This window comes from Pelmatolapia mariae, linkage group LG15 (genome assembly GCF_036321145.2).
Source record: "Pelmatolapia mariae isolate MD_Pm_ZW linkage group LG15, Pm_UMD_F_2, whole genome shotgun sequence".
Taxonomy (NCBI): domain Eukaryota; kingdom Metazoa; phylum Chordata; class Actinopteri; order Cichliformes; family Cichlidae; genus Pelmatolapia; species Pelmatolapia mariae.
The window spans coordinates 17,058,663-17,074,725 of NC_086240.1; the positions used below are offsets into that span (position 1 = coordinate 17,058,663).

The 16,063-nt window shown below is 38.5% G+C and overlaps 1 protein-coding gene across 1 annotated transcript; it reads left to right on the forward strand.

Moving 5' to 3' along the window:
• The first annotated feature begins 896 nt into the window (after positions 1-896).
• Positions 897-7,708, forward strand: nt5c1bb (5'-nucleotidase, cytosolic IB b). The gene is made up of 6 exons (XM_063495216.1): positions 897-1,099; positions 1,226-1,393; positions 3,613-3,742; positions 3,864-3,986; positions 4,347-4,531; positions 5,802-7,708. The coding sequence occupies exons 1-6, from the start codon at positions 986-988 to the stop codon at positions 6,165-6,167; spliced, it is 1,086 nt and encodes a 361-aa protein (XP_063351286.1). The 5' UTR covers positions 897-985; the 3' UTR covers positions 6,168-7,708.
• The last annotated feature ends 8,355 nt before the right edge of the window (positions 7,709-16,063 follow it).

The window sequence follows — 16,063 nt, forward strand, 5'->3', positions numbered from 1 at the left end:
GGCTTAAAATAATATGAACGCATGGATCTATCATATTGTATCAATGATTCAGGCTGCTGGTAGTCTAATTATGTGGGGGTGTTTTCTTGGAACATTTGGGCACCTTAGTACCAACTGAGCCTTGTTTAAACACCACAGCCTGTCCAAGTATTGTTGCTGACTATGTCCTTCCCTTTACTTTTTTTTTTTTTTGTCCTTCCCTTTACGACTACAGTGTACCCATCTTCTCATGGCTGCTTCCAGCAGGACAGCATGCTGTCTCACTACACTCAAATGGCCTTCACACGCACCACATCTCAATCCAACAGTGCACCTTCGGGGTGTTTTGGACCCATAGATTCACATCATGAATGTGCAGCTGACAAATTGCAGCAACCGCATAAGGCTTTCATGCCAGTATGAACATGTCTAAAGAATGTTTCTAGCACTGTGTTGAATCTCTGACATGAAGGATTAAGACAGTTACGAAAGCAATAAAAGCAAGTGGATCTAATATTGCCTGTGAGCTCAATAAAATAAAATATTGCAGAAGTAAAAAGAAACACACAAAAGAAATGAAAACCACAAAATAGAACATAAAAATAAAAAAAATAAAAATAAGGGCGCTCAAAAGCAGATTTTAATAATTTTAATGATAAAATGGTATCTGAATATAATATAGTCTATTAAAGTGGCTTAGATAGCTCCAGTTCAGTAAAGCAAACTAAAACGGAATACAAATATCTTAAATGTAGTAAATGTCATATGTAGGGTCGCCATTTCAATTAACTCCAACTAAACAGTTCGCATTAAACAACGCCAGGTCAGATTTCTCCTCGTCGTTCAATCAAGTGTTACCCCACACTGCTGACGTCACTACGGGAAGTTACGCCCATTAGGCTTCCCCTTACTTTACATTTCCGCAAAGTTTTGGAGTTGCGGCAGGCTTCCCTTAATCAGGTTTATTAAAGTTTTGTTTATAGACATTTATAAGCTAAAAGAAAAGATGAGTGAAATTAAGCCCAATGATAAAGGGTCGAGTGAAGAGAGCGCCGAGGAACAAGACTGGGCAGCGGCTAAGGCTGCTTACGACAACCTCAAATCTAACAAACCCAGACCTGTGAGTGTTATTTTCCTTTTCGTTAGCATGTTTGCTGTGTTATATACTTTCACGAAGAGATGTTTGGGTAACAAACCCCTGAACATGTCTTGCATTTCTTTTTTCTCCTTGTTCATGCACCCCCAGCCCAAACCCAAGAATGCAGTCACCATCGCCGTCTCCTCTCGCACTCTCTTCAACATGAAGGCCGAGAGGAAGATCTTTGAGGAAGAGGGCTTAGAGAAGTATGTCGCTTTCCAGCAGGAACATGAAAACGAGCCCCTAAAACCAGGACCTGCTTTTCCCTTCGTCAAGGTAGGCCTGGGCTCCTGTACTGGCAAACCTGCTGCAAGTCTGTGCAGGGCGTGTCCCCTCAGAAGTGTTCATTCACTTTTACAACTGTCTGTGATCACATAGTTAAAGCAGGGAATACTTATTGATAAACAGTAATAGCTAACAAGGGGCTGCATATCTACCCCTACACCTAAGAGGAGGTGGTGTAAATGCAAGTGTTTGGCTGTTGTCACTGCCAGAGCAAACATGGCTAAAATAAGAGAAATACCTAACACCGCACCAATTGCTTAATATTTAACTTCTTCATTGCTTTAAAACCGGTTTCACTACTTGTTACAATGACATGGTACAAGCTAGGAAATCAAATATTTTTCAACAAAGAAAACCGAGAAGTTGTGCTCTTACCTCCTGTAAAGCATGACAGGTGCTGAGAGCTGATGTTTGCACAGGTTTATCAGGTTCATTGTCTCACAGAGAGTTATTTTAAAACAGTTCTGGTTTTCTCGTTTGACTGTCACTGTCCCTGTGGTTCATAATGAGTGCTTCAACTTTGCTGGCACAGCTGGTACCACAGCCACTCCTGCTATTCATAACGGCCAAACTGTCCAAACACAGAGCATTACAACATTAATGAATATGGTACTAAATGCAAGGTTAATGTATTAGGTTGAAGTCATTTTACATAACAAATTATCAGCACAGTGTGTTTTTGTGCAATAATATACAAAGGGCCCTATCATCATTAATACATATATACTTTCTATTCCAACAGTTGACTGTCGGTTAATAACATACGGATGAAAATATACTGGTAGTGCCCACAGCATGAAATAAAAAAATGTGACTTTTGTAATAGTAATTTCTCATATGCATGCTGCCCAGAAAGTCTACTCTACCTAGAGGGTATTTTAGATGTAGGTGTCAGATGGGTTCAAGGTGAGGGTGGGACTACATCAGAGATCTGCTGTTGATGGATAAGTTGACAGAAGAGGTCAGCCAGGAGTCTCCATGGACTATGATGTTTGCAGACAGCATTGTGATGTAGTGGGAGTAGGGAACAGGTCAAAGAGAGTCTGGAGAGGTGGAGTTATGCACTGGAGAGAAGAGGAATGAAAGTATGCAGAAGCAAGACAGAATACATGTGTGTGAATAAGTGTGAGAGTGAAGCTGTAAGGAGGAGAGGTAGTGAAGGTAGACGAGTCTGAACCATCCAAATCAACAGACAGTTCACAAGAGAGGTGCAAAAGAGTGCAGGCAGGGTGGAGTGAGTGGAGACGAGTGTCAGGGGTGATTTGAGACAGAAGGATGGCAGCGAGAGTGAAAGGGAGGGTTTACAAGATGGTAGTAATACCTGCTATGATTTTCAGATGATGGCACTAATAAAATGGTAGGAGGAGGACCTCGGAGAAGGTTCCTGGATGCAGTGTGAAAGAGCTGGCGTGAAAGAGGAGGTGGCTAGGGATAGGGTGAGATGAAGGTGAATGATCCACTTTGCCAACACCTAAAGGGAGCAGCTGAAGGATGAAGATCAAGGGGGGAAAAACCTATTCATGGCATCAAGAATTATAATGTTGTAGGAAGTTCTTTTCTTTTTTCACTAGGTAGTTAAAAGTAAAGACAGACAAGAATGTGGTGAATGATCTATAGTAAAGGTCAAGCCAGCTAGGAATTAATCTATTAAGTCATTGCTGGCAGCACTGCCGGTGCACCCATTTGCTATGTATCACCAACCAATCATCGCTCTATAAAGATTATATTTATTCCCATTTTTAGCTAATTAGCTCCATTAAAAATATACCAAATGATATACAGTCAACTATCATTCAGTTGCTTTGATACTGGAGAAAATGTGAAATCGTGATGACCTGTCTCGCTGTGAGCCCTCAGAAGATTTATGGACATTTTATGGCAGACATCAGAGTAACGTCTCGGGAAAGTGTCCCACAGAATCTAAAAATATGTGCGTAACCTTTCTGTGTGCAGATCTGACCAAGCTGTGACTTTGAGAAGTAGTGCAAATGAAGTGCTAAAGGTTAATTGTCTTTAACCCTTGAACCATTCTGCTTCCTCGTGGATAGGTGCACAAAATCCTCCCAACTCCCAGCTGCACTGACTTGGTTCTGCATTGCTTTAAAAGTGTGATTTAACCAAAAGAATAGTGGTTACTTCTGTTGAGGACTCACATGCAATATCCTTGCTTTGGGTGTATAACATGGTTTGTTTTCTTGTGCTTTCTTAAGGCGCTGATGAACGTCAACACTCGACTGAGGGAGCTCTACCCAGACAACGAGGAGCTGTTTGATATCGTCTTAATGACCAACAACCATGCCCAAGTGGGAGTGCGCCTCATTAACAGCATTAATCACTATGGTATGCTGCGTCGAGGTCTGAGTGTTGAGTGTGATGTTGGATCAGTCTAGCAATTGCGCATCTAAAATGAGGAAGTCTTTCTTTTTCTGCACATCTTACTTGCTTTTTCTCCTTGCTTCAGATTTGACCATAGAAAGATTCTGCATGACAGGAGGGAAGAGTCCTATTGGTTACCTGAAGGCCTACCTGACAAATCTTTACCTCTCCAAAAGTGCAGACAAAGTCATACAGGCCATAGATGAAGGTGAGTGATGTTGGTCTAATATTTTAATCAGTACTTTGCAGAGTCTTGGACTTCCTTCACCACCTTCTAGATGTTTAAGTACTTCTAATATTTACAAGCCTCAATGTTGACTTTGTGACTCATTCACGCTTCAGAGGGAAATCTCGACTTCATACTAAACTGCAAGAAATAGCTGGTTGAAGGCAGCATGAGATTTACAGCCCGCCCACCATTCAAATGAACACAGAATAAGCTTGTGTGTTAACCATGACATTTATTTAAAACAAAGTGAATTAAGGGCTCTTGATAGGCTCAATTTGTTGTGTACATACTATATACTGTTTAGAGATTTTAATCCTTGCTTCGCTTGCCTTTCATCAGGAATTGCTGCTGCCACAATGTTCACGCCGGACACAGAGCTGGAGCTAAGCGACACTCAGTTGAGAGTGGCGTTTGATGGTGACGCTGTCCTCTTCTCCGACGAGTCAGAGATCATCGTGAAACAGCATGGCCTGGACACTTTCTTTGAGCACGAGAAACATTTTGAGAACAAACCTCTCGCTCAGGTAACATATGGTTGTTTCCATCTTCTCCTACATCACTGATGCTTTTTTCTTCCTTTTTATTTTGTTCTTCAGGAAACAAGAAGTGAGCATTTTCAAAAAGTTTAAAGACACAGAGAGAGTGCATAATTATAGCTTACATAAAATAGAAGATGGGCTTTGCCCATGCCCCTCCAAACCTGTCTCAGGCATGCGTTTACCCACACCTCACCATGTGGGATCAATTCAGCCCAGGCGACACCTGAAGACTTTGCACTGCCACTGCAAAGACAATAGTGGTTACAGAGGTGTGTAACAACATACACAGAAATTTACATTAACTCCTTACATTTAGAATCTAGATAGAACCTCACAGAACAAAAATCCCTCCACAAATACTGACATAGTTGCTGCAGGATGTGGCAACATAATCAAAATACAACCAGTTGGCATATGGCTACCTCCTCTATTGCAGATATATATATTCTGTCCATCGGTGCAGACTGACTTAGATCCATTGCAAGATGTTGGAGACAGGTTGCTTCCCAGCAGGCAACCTGTGCAATTACCTTGCAATAAAAAGTGGTCACCCAAAGGCTGAGGGTGTTCCATGCTACTTGTAATTGAACGCCATATCCCCCCAAAAATTCAATGCCATTACCAGGCAACAGCTGATGATCCTTATGTTATTAGGATGTCGTCCTGTATTTACTGTTGCATAACTGAGCGACTAGTCAAATACTATAAGTGTAGCCATTCACACTTTTTAACAAGTGTTTTGCTCTTTGTTTTTGTAGATAGTTTCACTGTGCAGTCATGGTGAACTGTTGTTTCAGAAGCTGACTCAGTATCAGTAGACAGTACTGGCTGTCACCGCATACTAATGCACCCTACTAGACTCCTCATTAATTACAGTGCAAGCTGCTGATATGAGCATATTACGCTCTGAGAATTATCTGTGGGGTTTACGGACCCCCTTGTGAGTTTGTAAATATGTTTCACATCATCTGAAGCATTTATTTTCCTTGTGTGTGCTTGTGCTTGTGTATATACTATCTTTATTATCAATCCAGATTACAAGTAGCAGCAGTTTTTCAGTTACTGTGATGTTCTCCACCGAGTGCAACCATCCATCAAATAGAAAGATGATTTAAAAGAGAGAGGGCTCTATGTAAATAAAAGCTAACACATTGCAGTGGATTTTCCTCTTCAAACCTAACCTATCACACACAGCTTTTTAACTTCACAGTCCTCATTTTAAATTCAATTCACTTTTATTCTTTGACTCTTTCAGGGACCATTAAAGTGTTTCCTGGAGGCCCTGGGAAAGCTCCAGAGAAAATTCTATGCCAAGAACGAGCGTTTGAACTGCCCCATCCGAACCTTCCTGGTCACGGCCCGCAGCGCTGCCAGCTCCGGAGCTCGCGTCTTGAAGACCCTCCGCAGCTGGGGCCTGGAGATCGACGAGGCTCTCTTCCTGGCGGGGGCTCCTAAAGGGCCCCTGCTTCAGAAGATCAAGCCGCACATCTTCTTTGACGACCAGATGTTCCACATTGAAGGGGCCACGGAACTGGGAACCATATCCGCACACGTCCCCTATGGAATCGGACAAAAGTACCACAAGGGCAAACTCATCGAGCAGCCTGAAAAAAAGGAATAACCTAAGAAAGGTTAAAAAAATAATATTACACTCGCACTACTTTTGCTCCCAATTAAATATTTATATTCATAAAAAAATGTCCATTAAAGGAATCCTAATTTTTAAAGGATTTTGCTCATGAATTGGCAATAAGTATTTTCCTCATGAGAGGGTATAACTGCTGAGCAGGAGAATGTATTTTCACACCAGAGTTACACTAGGTGCTTTACTTTCACTTACTGCTGTCGAGGAAAAGCAACCTTTTGGTTGGTTTTAACATATGTGCTTACCACTTGAAAGATCTGCAGAATAAGTTTTATACTGTTTTTTAATTACGTTTATAAAAAAAAAAGTTTATCCCTTTTATCTGTGAGGTTTTTGACAAATAGATATATACATATATAAGTACTGGTACAGATCACCAATTCCATTATTTTTGGTGTTTGGCAAAATCCTCACCCATTTCATATTTTAAAAGGGATTTTAGGAGGTAGAATAACTTCAGCTTACAAGGAGCGCTGATGCTGTTTCTGTGTGTTACTGTACTCATTTAATTTTTGAAGTGCCACAAAACTTGATCTTGTTCTGTAGGCCGTTTATGCTGTGTCTGTGTGTCAGCCAACAAGCTGTAACTAGACTTTCTAGGATGGACTGACTACATCTACGTATGCATCTGTATATGTTTGCAGATATTTATGAAATTTATATTGCATAAATATTTACCTTAATGGCCTGCATAACTAAATGTCAGGAAGACGTTGCACAGATACACTCACATGTTTTTATATGCTGGTATATTCAATCTTTTTCATTTTTGTACTCACATTGTGGTAACACAATGATAGCTTGTCTACACCATTTGACTTTTCTACCAGCGAGTAGTTGGATAAATAAAGGGATGTGATGAAACCCCAGTTGTTGTGTTTTGACAGTGTTGGGTAGTACCTAACTGCATGTACTGTAATTATTTGGAGGCGCTTTATCCTGCTTTATTCTTCATTTGACATAAAAATATACTAAAGATTCTCTCAGATTGTTGTGTTTAGGCAGAGTTTGCCTAGTGAGAGCAACATCTTTCTATAAAAGAGCTACAGAGCTGCTTTTTTCTTTTCTTTCCTTATGCCAGGATGCTTCTGATTTATCTCGAGGCCTTTTGAGAAGGCCTGACTGACTCACACACAAACAGATTAATGGCACTTAGTGTAATACTGCAGTTTATACTAATATTTCATATTTTTGGCACACAGGTTATTTGCTTTAAAAATGACACATTATCTATATAATACCTCGGTATTTATAGTTTAATAGGATTTTGGTTGCAGAGCTTTTACATTTAAAGGTATTTTTGTCCACCGCTAGGTGGTGCTATTTACCTGTAAGTGCTCCTCTTTGCATTCAGGGCCTCTGGGATAGTCTTGTTTTCCAGGTTGGAAAGTTTTTCCTTCCACTTTCTTGTGGTTTCAAGATGGAATATGGGAAAAACAAAAAAAATGATGACATGTATTTTACGGAAATGACTGTTTTGTTTTACTGTCTTGGTTACTGCTAATAAATCATTTTTAAACCAGTGTAAGTCAAGCTATGGCATTTTCTTCCCTGACTTGATCCTTGATCCATGATTATTACGACAGCACTTGAATGCACATCTCCAGTTACCTGTTTGACTTACAGCCTTAAAATTTTTCATAAGGAGTCACTTTCTTGCAAAAATAAATCTTTTAAGGGCCGCTACAGAATATTTCTGCCCTCCATGTTCAATCGTCTTAGATGTGCATGATGGAGGGAGCCACAAGGGGGCGCTCCAGCTTAACTAGATTAGGTTAGCCGTTACATTTCCTGCATATAGACTCAGCTGTATAGAGAAAAAAAAATATAGTAACACACGCATAGTTTAGAGAAGCCCATTAAAAGCCTTAAAATCATCCTACCAATGCCATCATAAAAATGCTGAACCTTACAAACCTACAATAAGTCCTCTTTTTAGAATACCAAGTTCCCTTTCAGCACATTTCCAGGTACCAAAATATCACTGCCAAGCGCAGAAAGAACAGCGAAATGCAAATCACTGTGTTCTCACTGAACATTAAATCTAATTAGAAGTTAATGAACTATATCCTGCAGCTTCAGATATATTAGAATATCTGAGGTTTACCATTCTTGGACTGAGATTGCAGAGATAATATGTGGTATATGAAATAAGAACACATTTTATACACACTGACAGTGAACCCTCTCGCTGCCGAAAAGCCAGTCAGGCCATTAAAAAAAGGTCGTCTGTGGTGGGAAGGTGTAATTAATTCTGAAATTGGTTGCAGCGAAAAATGACGACAGGGAAAAGGAAAGATGATTTTCAAGGTTTAAGTCCGCTAGATGATGTGAGTTGATGATGATGATGATGATGATAATGAGGATGAATGAAGACAGAAGAGCAGACATAAATTTAATCTATACCGTGTATGGACTGATATAACTAGATTTGGAGGTACATGCAAACATATATGATATATACGTTATACACTGTAAAATCTAATTAGTTCCCAGAACTCAAAAAAATTATGGAAACTCGTTGCCTCAAAAAAATTGAGTAAAGCTTAGCTAAAAATGACTAAGTTAGGACAACGTATTTATTTTGAGTACTCTGTACAAGCTCATTTGTTCCCAGAACTCAAAAAAATTGGATCAAGTTTACGTAAGATGACCAAGTTAGGGCAACTTACTCATTTTGAGTACACCCTACTCAAAATGTACACAGCCGTGTTAGTTCCCAGAACTCAAAAAAATTATGGAAACTCGTTGCCTCAAAAAAACTAAGTAAAGCTTACTTAGGATGACTGTTAGGACAACTTATACATTGCAAGTCTGCAGTATTAAGAATAACTTGATATTTCTGACTTTCTGACAATACTAATTGTTTACCTACTGACAAACATTTCAAGTTCAACTAAATGAAAAAACAATTTGTGGTACCATGAATATCATTAAAAATAATTAACAACACTTTTGTAATGATGTTAAAATGAGCACAACTTTTATTTTCAAACACAACAAAGTACAACAGCCAACATACTGGACACTGTTCTGCTGAATAAAAATGATATTGCCATCACTGTTATAATCTTACAATGAAACAAAGTCTTAGATGTAATTATTCTGAAAATAAGTTTAGGCCTACCACAAGTTTGTTTTGTACTTACACTATTTATATAATCAACATAAAATATTTATTGTTCTGTCACAAGTGCAGTCTCTAATTTAAACAACACATTCGTTTTTCATTCCAACACAGGAGCTGGAATGTTGTAATATTTTAAGGATGGCTTGTTTCCAGTCCAGGTATTACTGCCTGAATGACTATCATGGATCGAGGTGATCCAAATGTAAGTGCAGAAGAAAGTCTTTAACTTCCCTTAAGTACAGTCGCAGTGGATGTGGGTTGGAGATGCAATGAGCTTGAACCTGCAGGCGACCATCTTCACTGACCACACCATCTGTGACGGAGGACTCATCTCTCCTGGTGTCCTGCAAGCAAACAATCATATTTTTTGGAACATGAACTTAATTGCTTTCTTAAAACATTTTTTCTGCATTTGGTATAAAACAGACTCCAATTTAGACAATCTCAGGCTCCCTCCCCGCCGGAGAGGTGACATTCAATGTCCCAAATTGTCAGTCTGGATAGCCCTGACCACCACGCAACACACAATATTGTCATGAAAGAATAATTTTAAAAAGGGCTATGCAAACATGGGCAATAACTTTCATTCTAATGATGTGCAAAATGATTTTGGGCACAAAACAAATTTTGCTGTTAGAAAACTTGCAGACTTCACTATATACAGTGTAGACCCTCTAAACTAAGTTTGGGGGATGTGATCTTTCAAGAAGTGCAGACCAAACTGTTGTTGTTTGTTTACTTACACAGCATGTCTTGTAGAATTAACTGGAGTCACAGCAACAGCATAGTGCAGTCATATCTCAAGTCTAATAACAGAAGACAGGAAAAGATCAGTAAAGAAACAACTTCCCCAAACCAAAGCACAAATAAAACAATAAGTAAGACAGGCTGATCTAAAGTATGATTAAAGTTCAGCCTGATTAATATAAATGTCACTGACAGTTGCTAATATATTGGAAAACCAAAATACTTACCACTGAGTTGATGTCTTTCTGTCCAACAACAGGAGTGCTGGTCCCGAGCCTCAAAGACAGTAAGAAGCAAGCAGAGGGAGAAAAAACAGAACATTTTTCAGAAACTGATTTGATCCTTAATGGCTGTGCAATCATTGTAACATAGAGTTCGCTTATGTTGTTAAATAAAGGCTAGATTTGACATTAATAGATGCCACAGATGTTCTAAAGCTGCCACAAAGCATGAAAAAATAGACGTCTCCGAAAACGTCGGAGCATTTTTGCAAATATGTGATGTCTTGATAAATCGAGCAGACATTTGAAATTCACACAGCTACATTCTTGCCTGAAAATATCTTAAAAGTTTATTTTGTGACCCAGAAAAAGTAATACGTTTTTCAGCAGTGCTCCTCCGCCATTGCCGCGCTTACAAGTACGCACAGGCTCCGACAACCGTGGCCGACAAATGCGATCCTCTTTTTCACCAGACCCTTTCTGGGTCACAAAATAACCTTTTAAGATATTTTCAGGCGAGAATGTAGCTGTGTAATGCTCAAATATCTACTTAATTTATCAAAATATCACATATTTGCAAAAGTGCTTCCACGTTTTCGGAGAGCTCTGTTATCCACCCCCCACACCCACACCCACCCCACCCCTAACGGCTGCACCTCCCAAAGAATTTTGTCTGGGCTCTTATCTCACTTATTTATTTCAAACAATCAACAAAAAAATTCACCGACGTAGTTTTATGTAAGGTTTTTAAAGCTGTGGTGTTAATTTTTAAGTAACATGAGCCCAGCGGCAGCAGCAACGCTAGGCTAACACTAACTAGCTAGCAAGATTATAAACCTGGTGCTAAACTAAGAGAAGCCACAAAATCAGTTTGAATAAGAGTAAACATTTACTCACCAAGTCAGTAAAGATCCACAGCAATGACAACAATAATATCTCCAGGTTTGCTCAATATATTCCATAACAAATGCTGGCGCCATGAACATGCGGACTGATCCGGGAGGGAGGAGAACGGCAGTCACGTGGCATTTTCAAAACACATCTTTCATCCTTCCGCCCTGAGAAGCAAAACTTCCAGCTTACTTAGTTTTTCTAAATTAGGACAACTCAAATTAATCGCGTTTATCAGCATTTTTGCATAAAAAGTACTGGTAACTTATTTAAATTGAGTTCTAATAACAAATTGATAAAAATTGAGTTCAGCCTATTTAATATTTTTAATTAAACACAATATTACATTTTACAGTGTAGCTGATTCCATACGATTTTTCTTCTTCTTTTTCTTCTTCTCAAAACCTAGTGCTTATATCAAAATCTGGTGCTTTTATCAAAACCTGGTTCTTATATCACCCAGAATGGCAACAGGTGGCTCGAAGATTATGGTGTATAATGCAAATATCACTTAATGCAATCTCAGGTTGTTTATCAGAAGTAGATTTAAGAAAATGGTTACAGATGTCTGAACATGATTCTTTGTAACTCTAAACTTCAACCTCAACTAGTGCATCATTTGAGGCCTTCATCACCCAAATGAGTCTTTACACAGTTTTTTCCACCTGTGCACTCTCACTCACTGAGACCTTGAAACCAGTAAAGATGTTAAAAAAAAATAAAGAAACAGAAAACTATTTACATTTATGGAACAAAATGTAAATAGCATGTCATGTTGTTTTAAGTCAAGGCTAAGGTGGAGTAAAGGATTTTTTAGAGTTACTATAACAGGAAAAGTGAAAAATGTGGCTATAAAAGATAGTGAAGATTAAATATAAAGTGACTTATATGGGTAAAATAAATGTACACTTAGCAGATTTTTACAGATTTTTTGTGTCCCTCTTTCTGTATTTTGTAGAGCTTGAATTACTGTCAGCATCGCTGCCAATTTGAGTTTTTTTGGGGGGGAATGCTCATTCAGCGGAAGATATTTTTTTAATTTGATCATATAGTTGAGTTATTCATCTTGTCAGGGGAGTAGCTTTGCAATGAAGCAAGGTTTTGTCAGGCAGGAGAAGTGTGTGCATCCCTGAGAGCTGGGACCAACTGGCTGTTGCCATGGATACTTGGTGCTGACACCACAAGAACTGTGTAGGTTTGTTGAAGATATAATTAATAACAAAGGATTAGAGGCAAAGGTAGCATGGGGCTCAGTATGAGAAACCTCATCACACAGTTACTATAATTGGCACCCTTTCCGTGTGTGTGTGTCTGTCCGTGTATTTGTGTGGACACCGCAACAAAAGTTCTCGAAAAAAAACAAAAAAACAAAACAGTAGCACCCTCATTCTCTGCTGTCGCATTTATCTTCTTGACAAGCAATTTGCTCTAAATATGTTCCCTTGGTTTGAGTTTCAGAATGTTTTTTGGAAAGTAATTTATTTGTACCTGCATTACCGTGATTGGTTCATTGATGCATATCCTGGAGATCTTGGGAACATTTATTAGATTAGATAATTGATATGTTTTTATGATACCGTGGCTTTCACGTCGATGTGCAGAATCTTAAATATGGAACATGTTTACAAGGAGTAATGTACAGACTTAATGAAGGCAAAAGGCTTTATAACAATATGAATCAATGGATACTGGATGTGCAAAGAAAGAAAGGATTTGTTAATCTGTAATTTTTCTGTTGTGTTGGCTGCAGCGTTTTTAATTGCATTTTTCAGAAACTACAGTCATCCTAATATCCTAATCATGTCTTTTCTTTTTAGATAATCTTTTATATTAAATAAGCCTTACAGACCACAGGAGTGTGTCTAAAGTTACGGCTTGGAGTGGCCATGATTTTCCCTATCATATATACCACTGGACTAGTGTTTCTTGAGATTCAACACATTTCATACTTTAGTTTTAATAAAACAGGTGCAGGTTGCACATCACGTTCAAAAACTATGAGAAATCACTTGGTTAACCGAATGTCATAAGTTCAACCAACTGTTTTGCTAATACAACACTTTGATTTTTCAGTGAAATTTCAAAGTCTTCAGTTGTCTCCAGCATTTCAGTAAAAGTCGCCACGAAACCACTGGCTTACCCATCCTAGCTACTTTTCCATTTTACATTATTGAGCAGTTTACTTAATTTATTTGTTATGTTTAGCTTATACGTAAAACCGTTTGACCCTTTTTTCTTGCAGTTAATATATTAGCCAACACTCCACAATTTCACAAATGTATTAATTATAACAATTTCAGTGATTTACCTATGCTGTTATCTTGCAGTTTTAGAAAGCAGTTTAACTCCTAGCCATATTTTATATATCTTCTGTAGCTTCTTTAAGTGTTTACCCCAATGATTGTATGCAGTGTATGATTTATCAAGTTTAGTTATCAATTCCGTTTGCTTATTTATACTATTAGCTAATAGTTTTTGTTTTGTTTTTTTTACTATTAGCTATACCTTTAGCTGGCGATTTTAGCCATATATTATATATTCCCTTTTTGACCTTTCCTATTACTGTTTTTTGAGGCTTTTGGTCTTTCCTGTGACTTATTTCTACAATCTTCAACCGAATAAGCAGATGAATAAACAGAAATGACAGCAGTGAGTTGTCCCTACTATTTTAATTGAAGAAAAAAGACTAATCTAGTCTAAACAAGAGAGACTTATATAGCAAGCACTGAAGTGATTTGTTATAAAACACTGGGTGATATAATTTCCTTGTGCAATAATGAGCTACAAATATATTATGTCCAAACAAATCTTGTATATTTTAGTACTAGAGTGAGGACACTTTCAAACTGCAGGAATCAATTTTTTAACAGCCATTACAAGAAAGCTAAAAAAAAAATCCCCTTGGTGTTTGAAGATGCCATGCATAGATAAGCCATTTAAAAGAAAAGCAGATATGGTCGTAGGATGTGCTACACATAAGAGTTTGGATAATTTTAGAGCTTCTTCTAACCAGAAATATGGCAAAGGCAGGAAATCCCACACCATATCAATAAAAATGTCAAAGGCCTTTAAAGAGCAAAGGGTGCACATAGGGGGTCAGTAAACTTCCACATCAGGTGCATCATAGGAGGTGTTAAGTAGGTTCTTTTCAGTGATATAAGCATTCAGAAAGTGTAAAAAAAAATCTGCAACAAAAGTAGCTATTAGCGGATATATTATTTTAGTGATTTTTTCAGTGATTCTTTCAACCATTCAACCAGCAAAAGTTGCAAAAACGGTGAGAAATGTGATCACAGTAATTCCTTAATATTCTGTGAATCTGAAAAATAGTAAAATTGTTAAAAGGAAAAAGCAGCTTATCTTCACATTTGAGAACTGCAATTGTGGAATGTTTGACATTTTTACATGAAAAATGACTCAACAATTGTGCGCACTCCTTTCGGCTTTACTCACGCTCATTGTTAGGTAACTACTGGCAAAGCAGTGCCTTTTTGTTTTCATTTACTTTTCAAAGCTGTCATATCATTGTAATAGGCCAAAACATATAGTGTTATCTGCTAAAATGTACTTAGGCAAAAGTATTGTGCCATGAAACTAAAGTAGTTAAAAATGGTACTCAAGTGGAGTACTGTGAATGTACTTTCACCACTTTTTCTGTAAATATAATTATAGTGTGAGTTTGTGGTGATGAAGTTTGGATTTCTGCAGGTGGCGCTCACTTCTTCGTCTGTTCACCCGTGAAGATGGTCAGCACTTGCGATAACAGCTCAGTGAATCTGCTGCACGATGCCACGCTCACCATTTGCTGTGTGACTGAGTTTGTGGAACACATTAAGTTTTGTGGCATTATTTGTTGAAAGAGGACTGTCGTATAATAATCCCATGTATTGAGGTCATCTGGTCCCCCTCCTCAGCTTCTTATGGAAACATAATGCAGGGTGCATACACTCTCACACAAAGCTATAGACAGAGGTGTTGTTAATCTACAGTATTCACATGAGGAATGTAGCTTTGCTGAACAAACTTTGTTCAGGTGCAGAACTTTTGGTAGATACCTTTTAAAGATTGCTGTTGTCTATGCTAACACACTGCCTGTTTGAAACAGGTGCTCATCACCCTTGTGATATGCATTAGGTGTTTCTGTAATTGCTGCCTGACTAGTGTTATTGCAGACCTAACTGTGTGTTCTGCGGGGATCCCAGGAAACCTATTTCTACACCTCCAGAATGAGCTGGCTCTTATTCAATTTAGCCTATTCTCATTTGATTGCACAGTGTGGTTCTCTAAAAGCGACCCCACAGGTCCGGAGGAATTGACAAGTGTCTCTGCATGAGATGGATAACTGAAGCCACATCGGCACACTGTTTCCTCCTTTTGGCCTTTCATGAGTGCACCTGTTAGATATTATCGACAGGCTCACCTAAGATACAAAACACAGTTAGGAAGCTCTAGGCCTGAGCATCTAATACACATATCTAATGATGGGAAGAGTTTAAACGATTCTCTGAAAATGGTTTGAATGATTTGAAATCAATCACTCATCACTGTTGCTCTGAAAATCCAAGGGGGACAGAGAGGGAGTGAGCTTGGTGATAGCATGTTGCTGGTCCTTTTCTCAGGAGCTATTAATTCACTGGCACATTATATCATTTTGTAGGGTAAAAACATTAAATAGTGCAGAGTGGAAATAAAAGATTTGTTTTTCTTCTAGCATTTTAGATTTATCTGGCCCGAGTGAATGGCCCGCTCTTTGTCACTGACGTCTTTGATGCATGTACCCTGCATTTCTTTTTCATGTAATTGAGTTACGAGTTAAACTGGCTTTTGTCATCTTGAGAAGCATCACACTTGCTTCTCGTGCAACCAGTGTTTAGCGTGAGGTT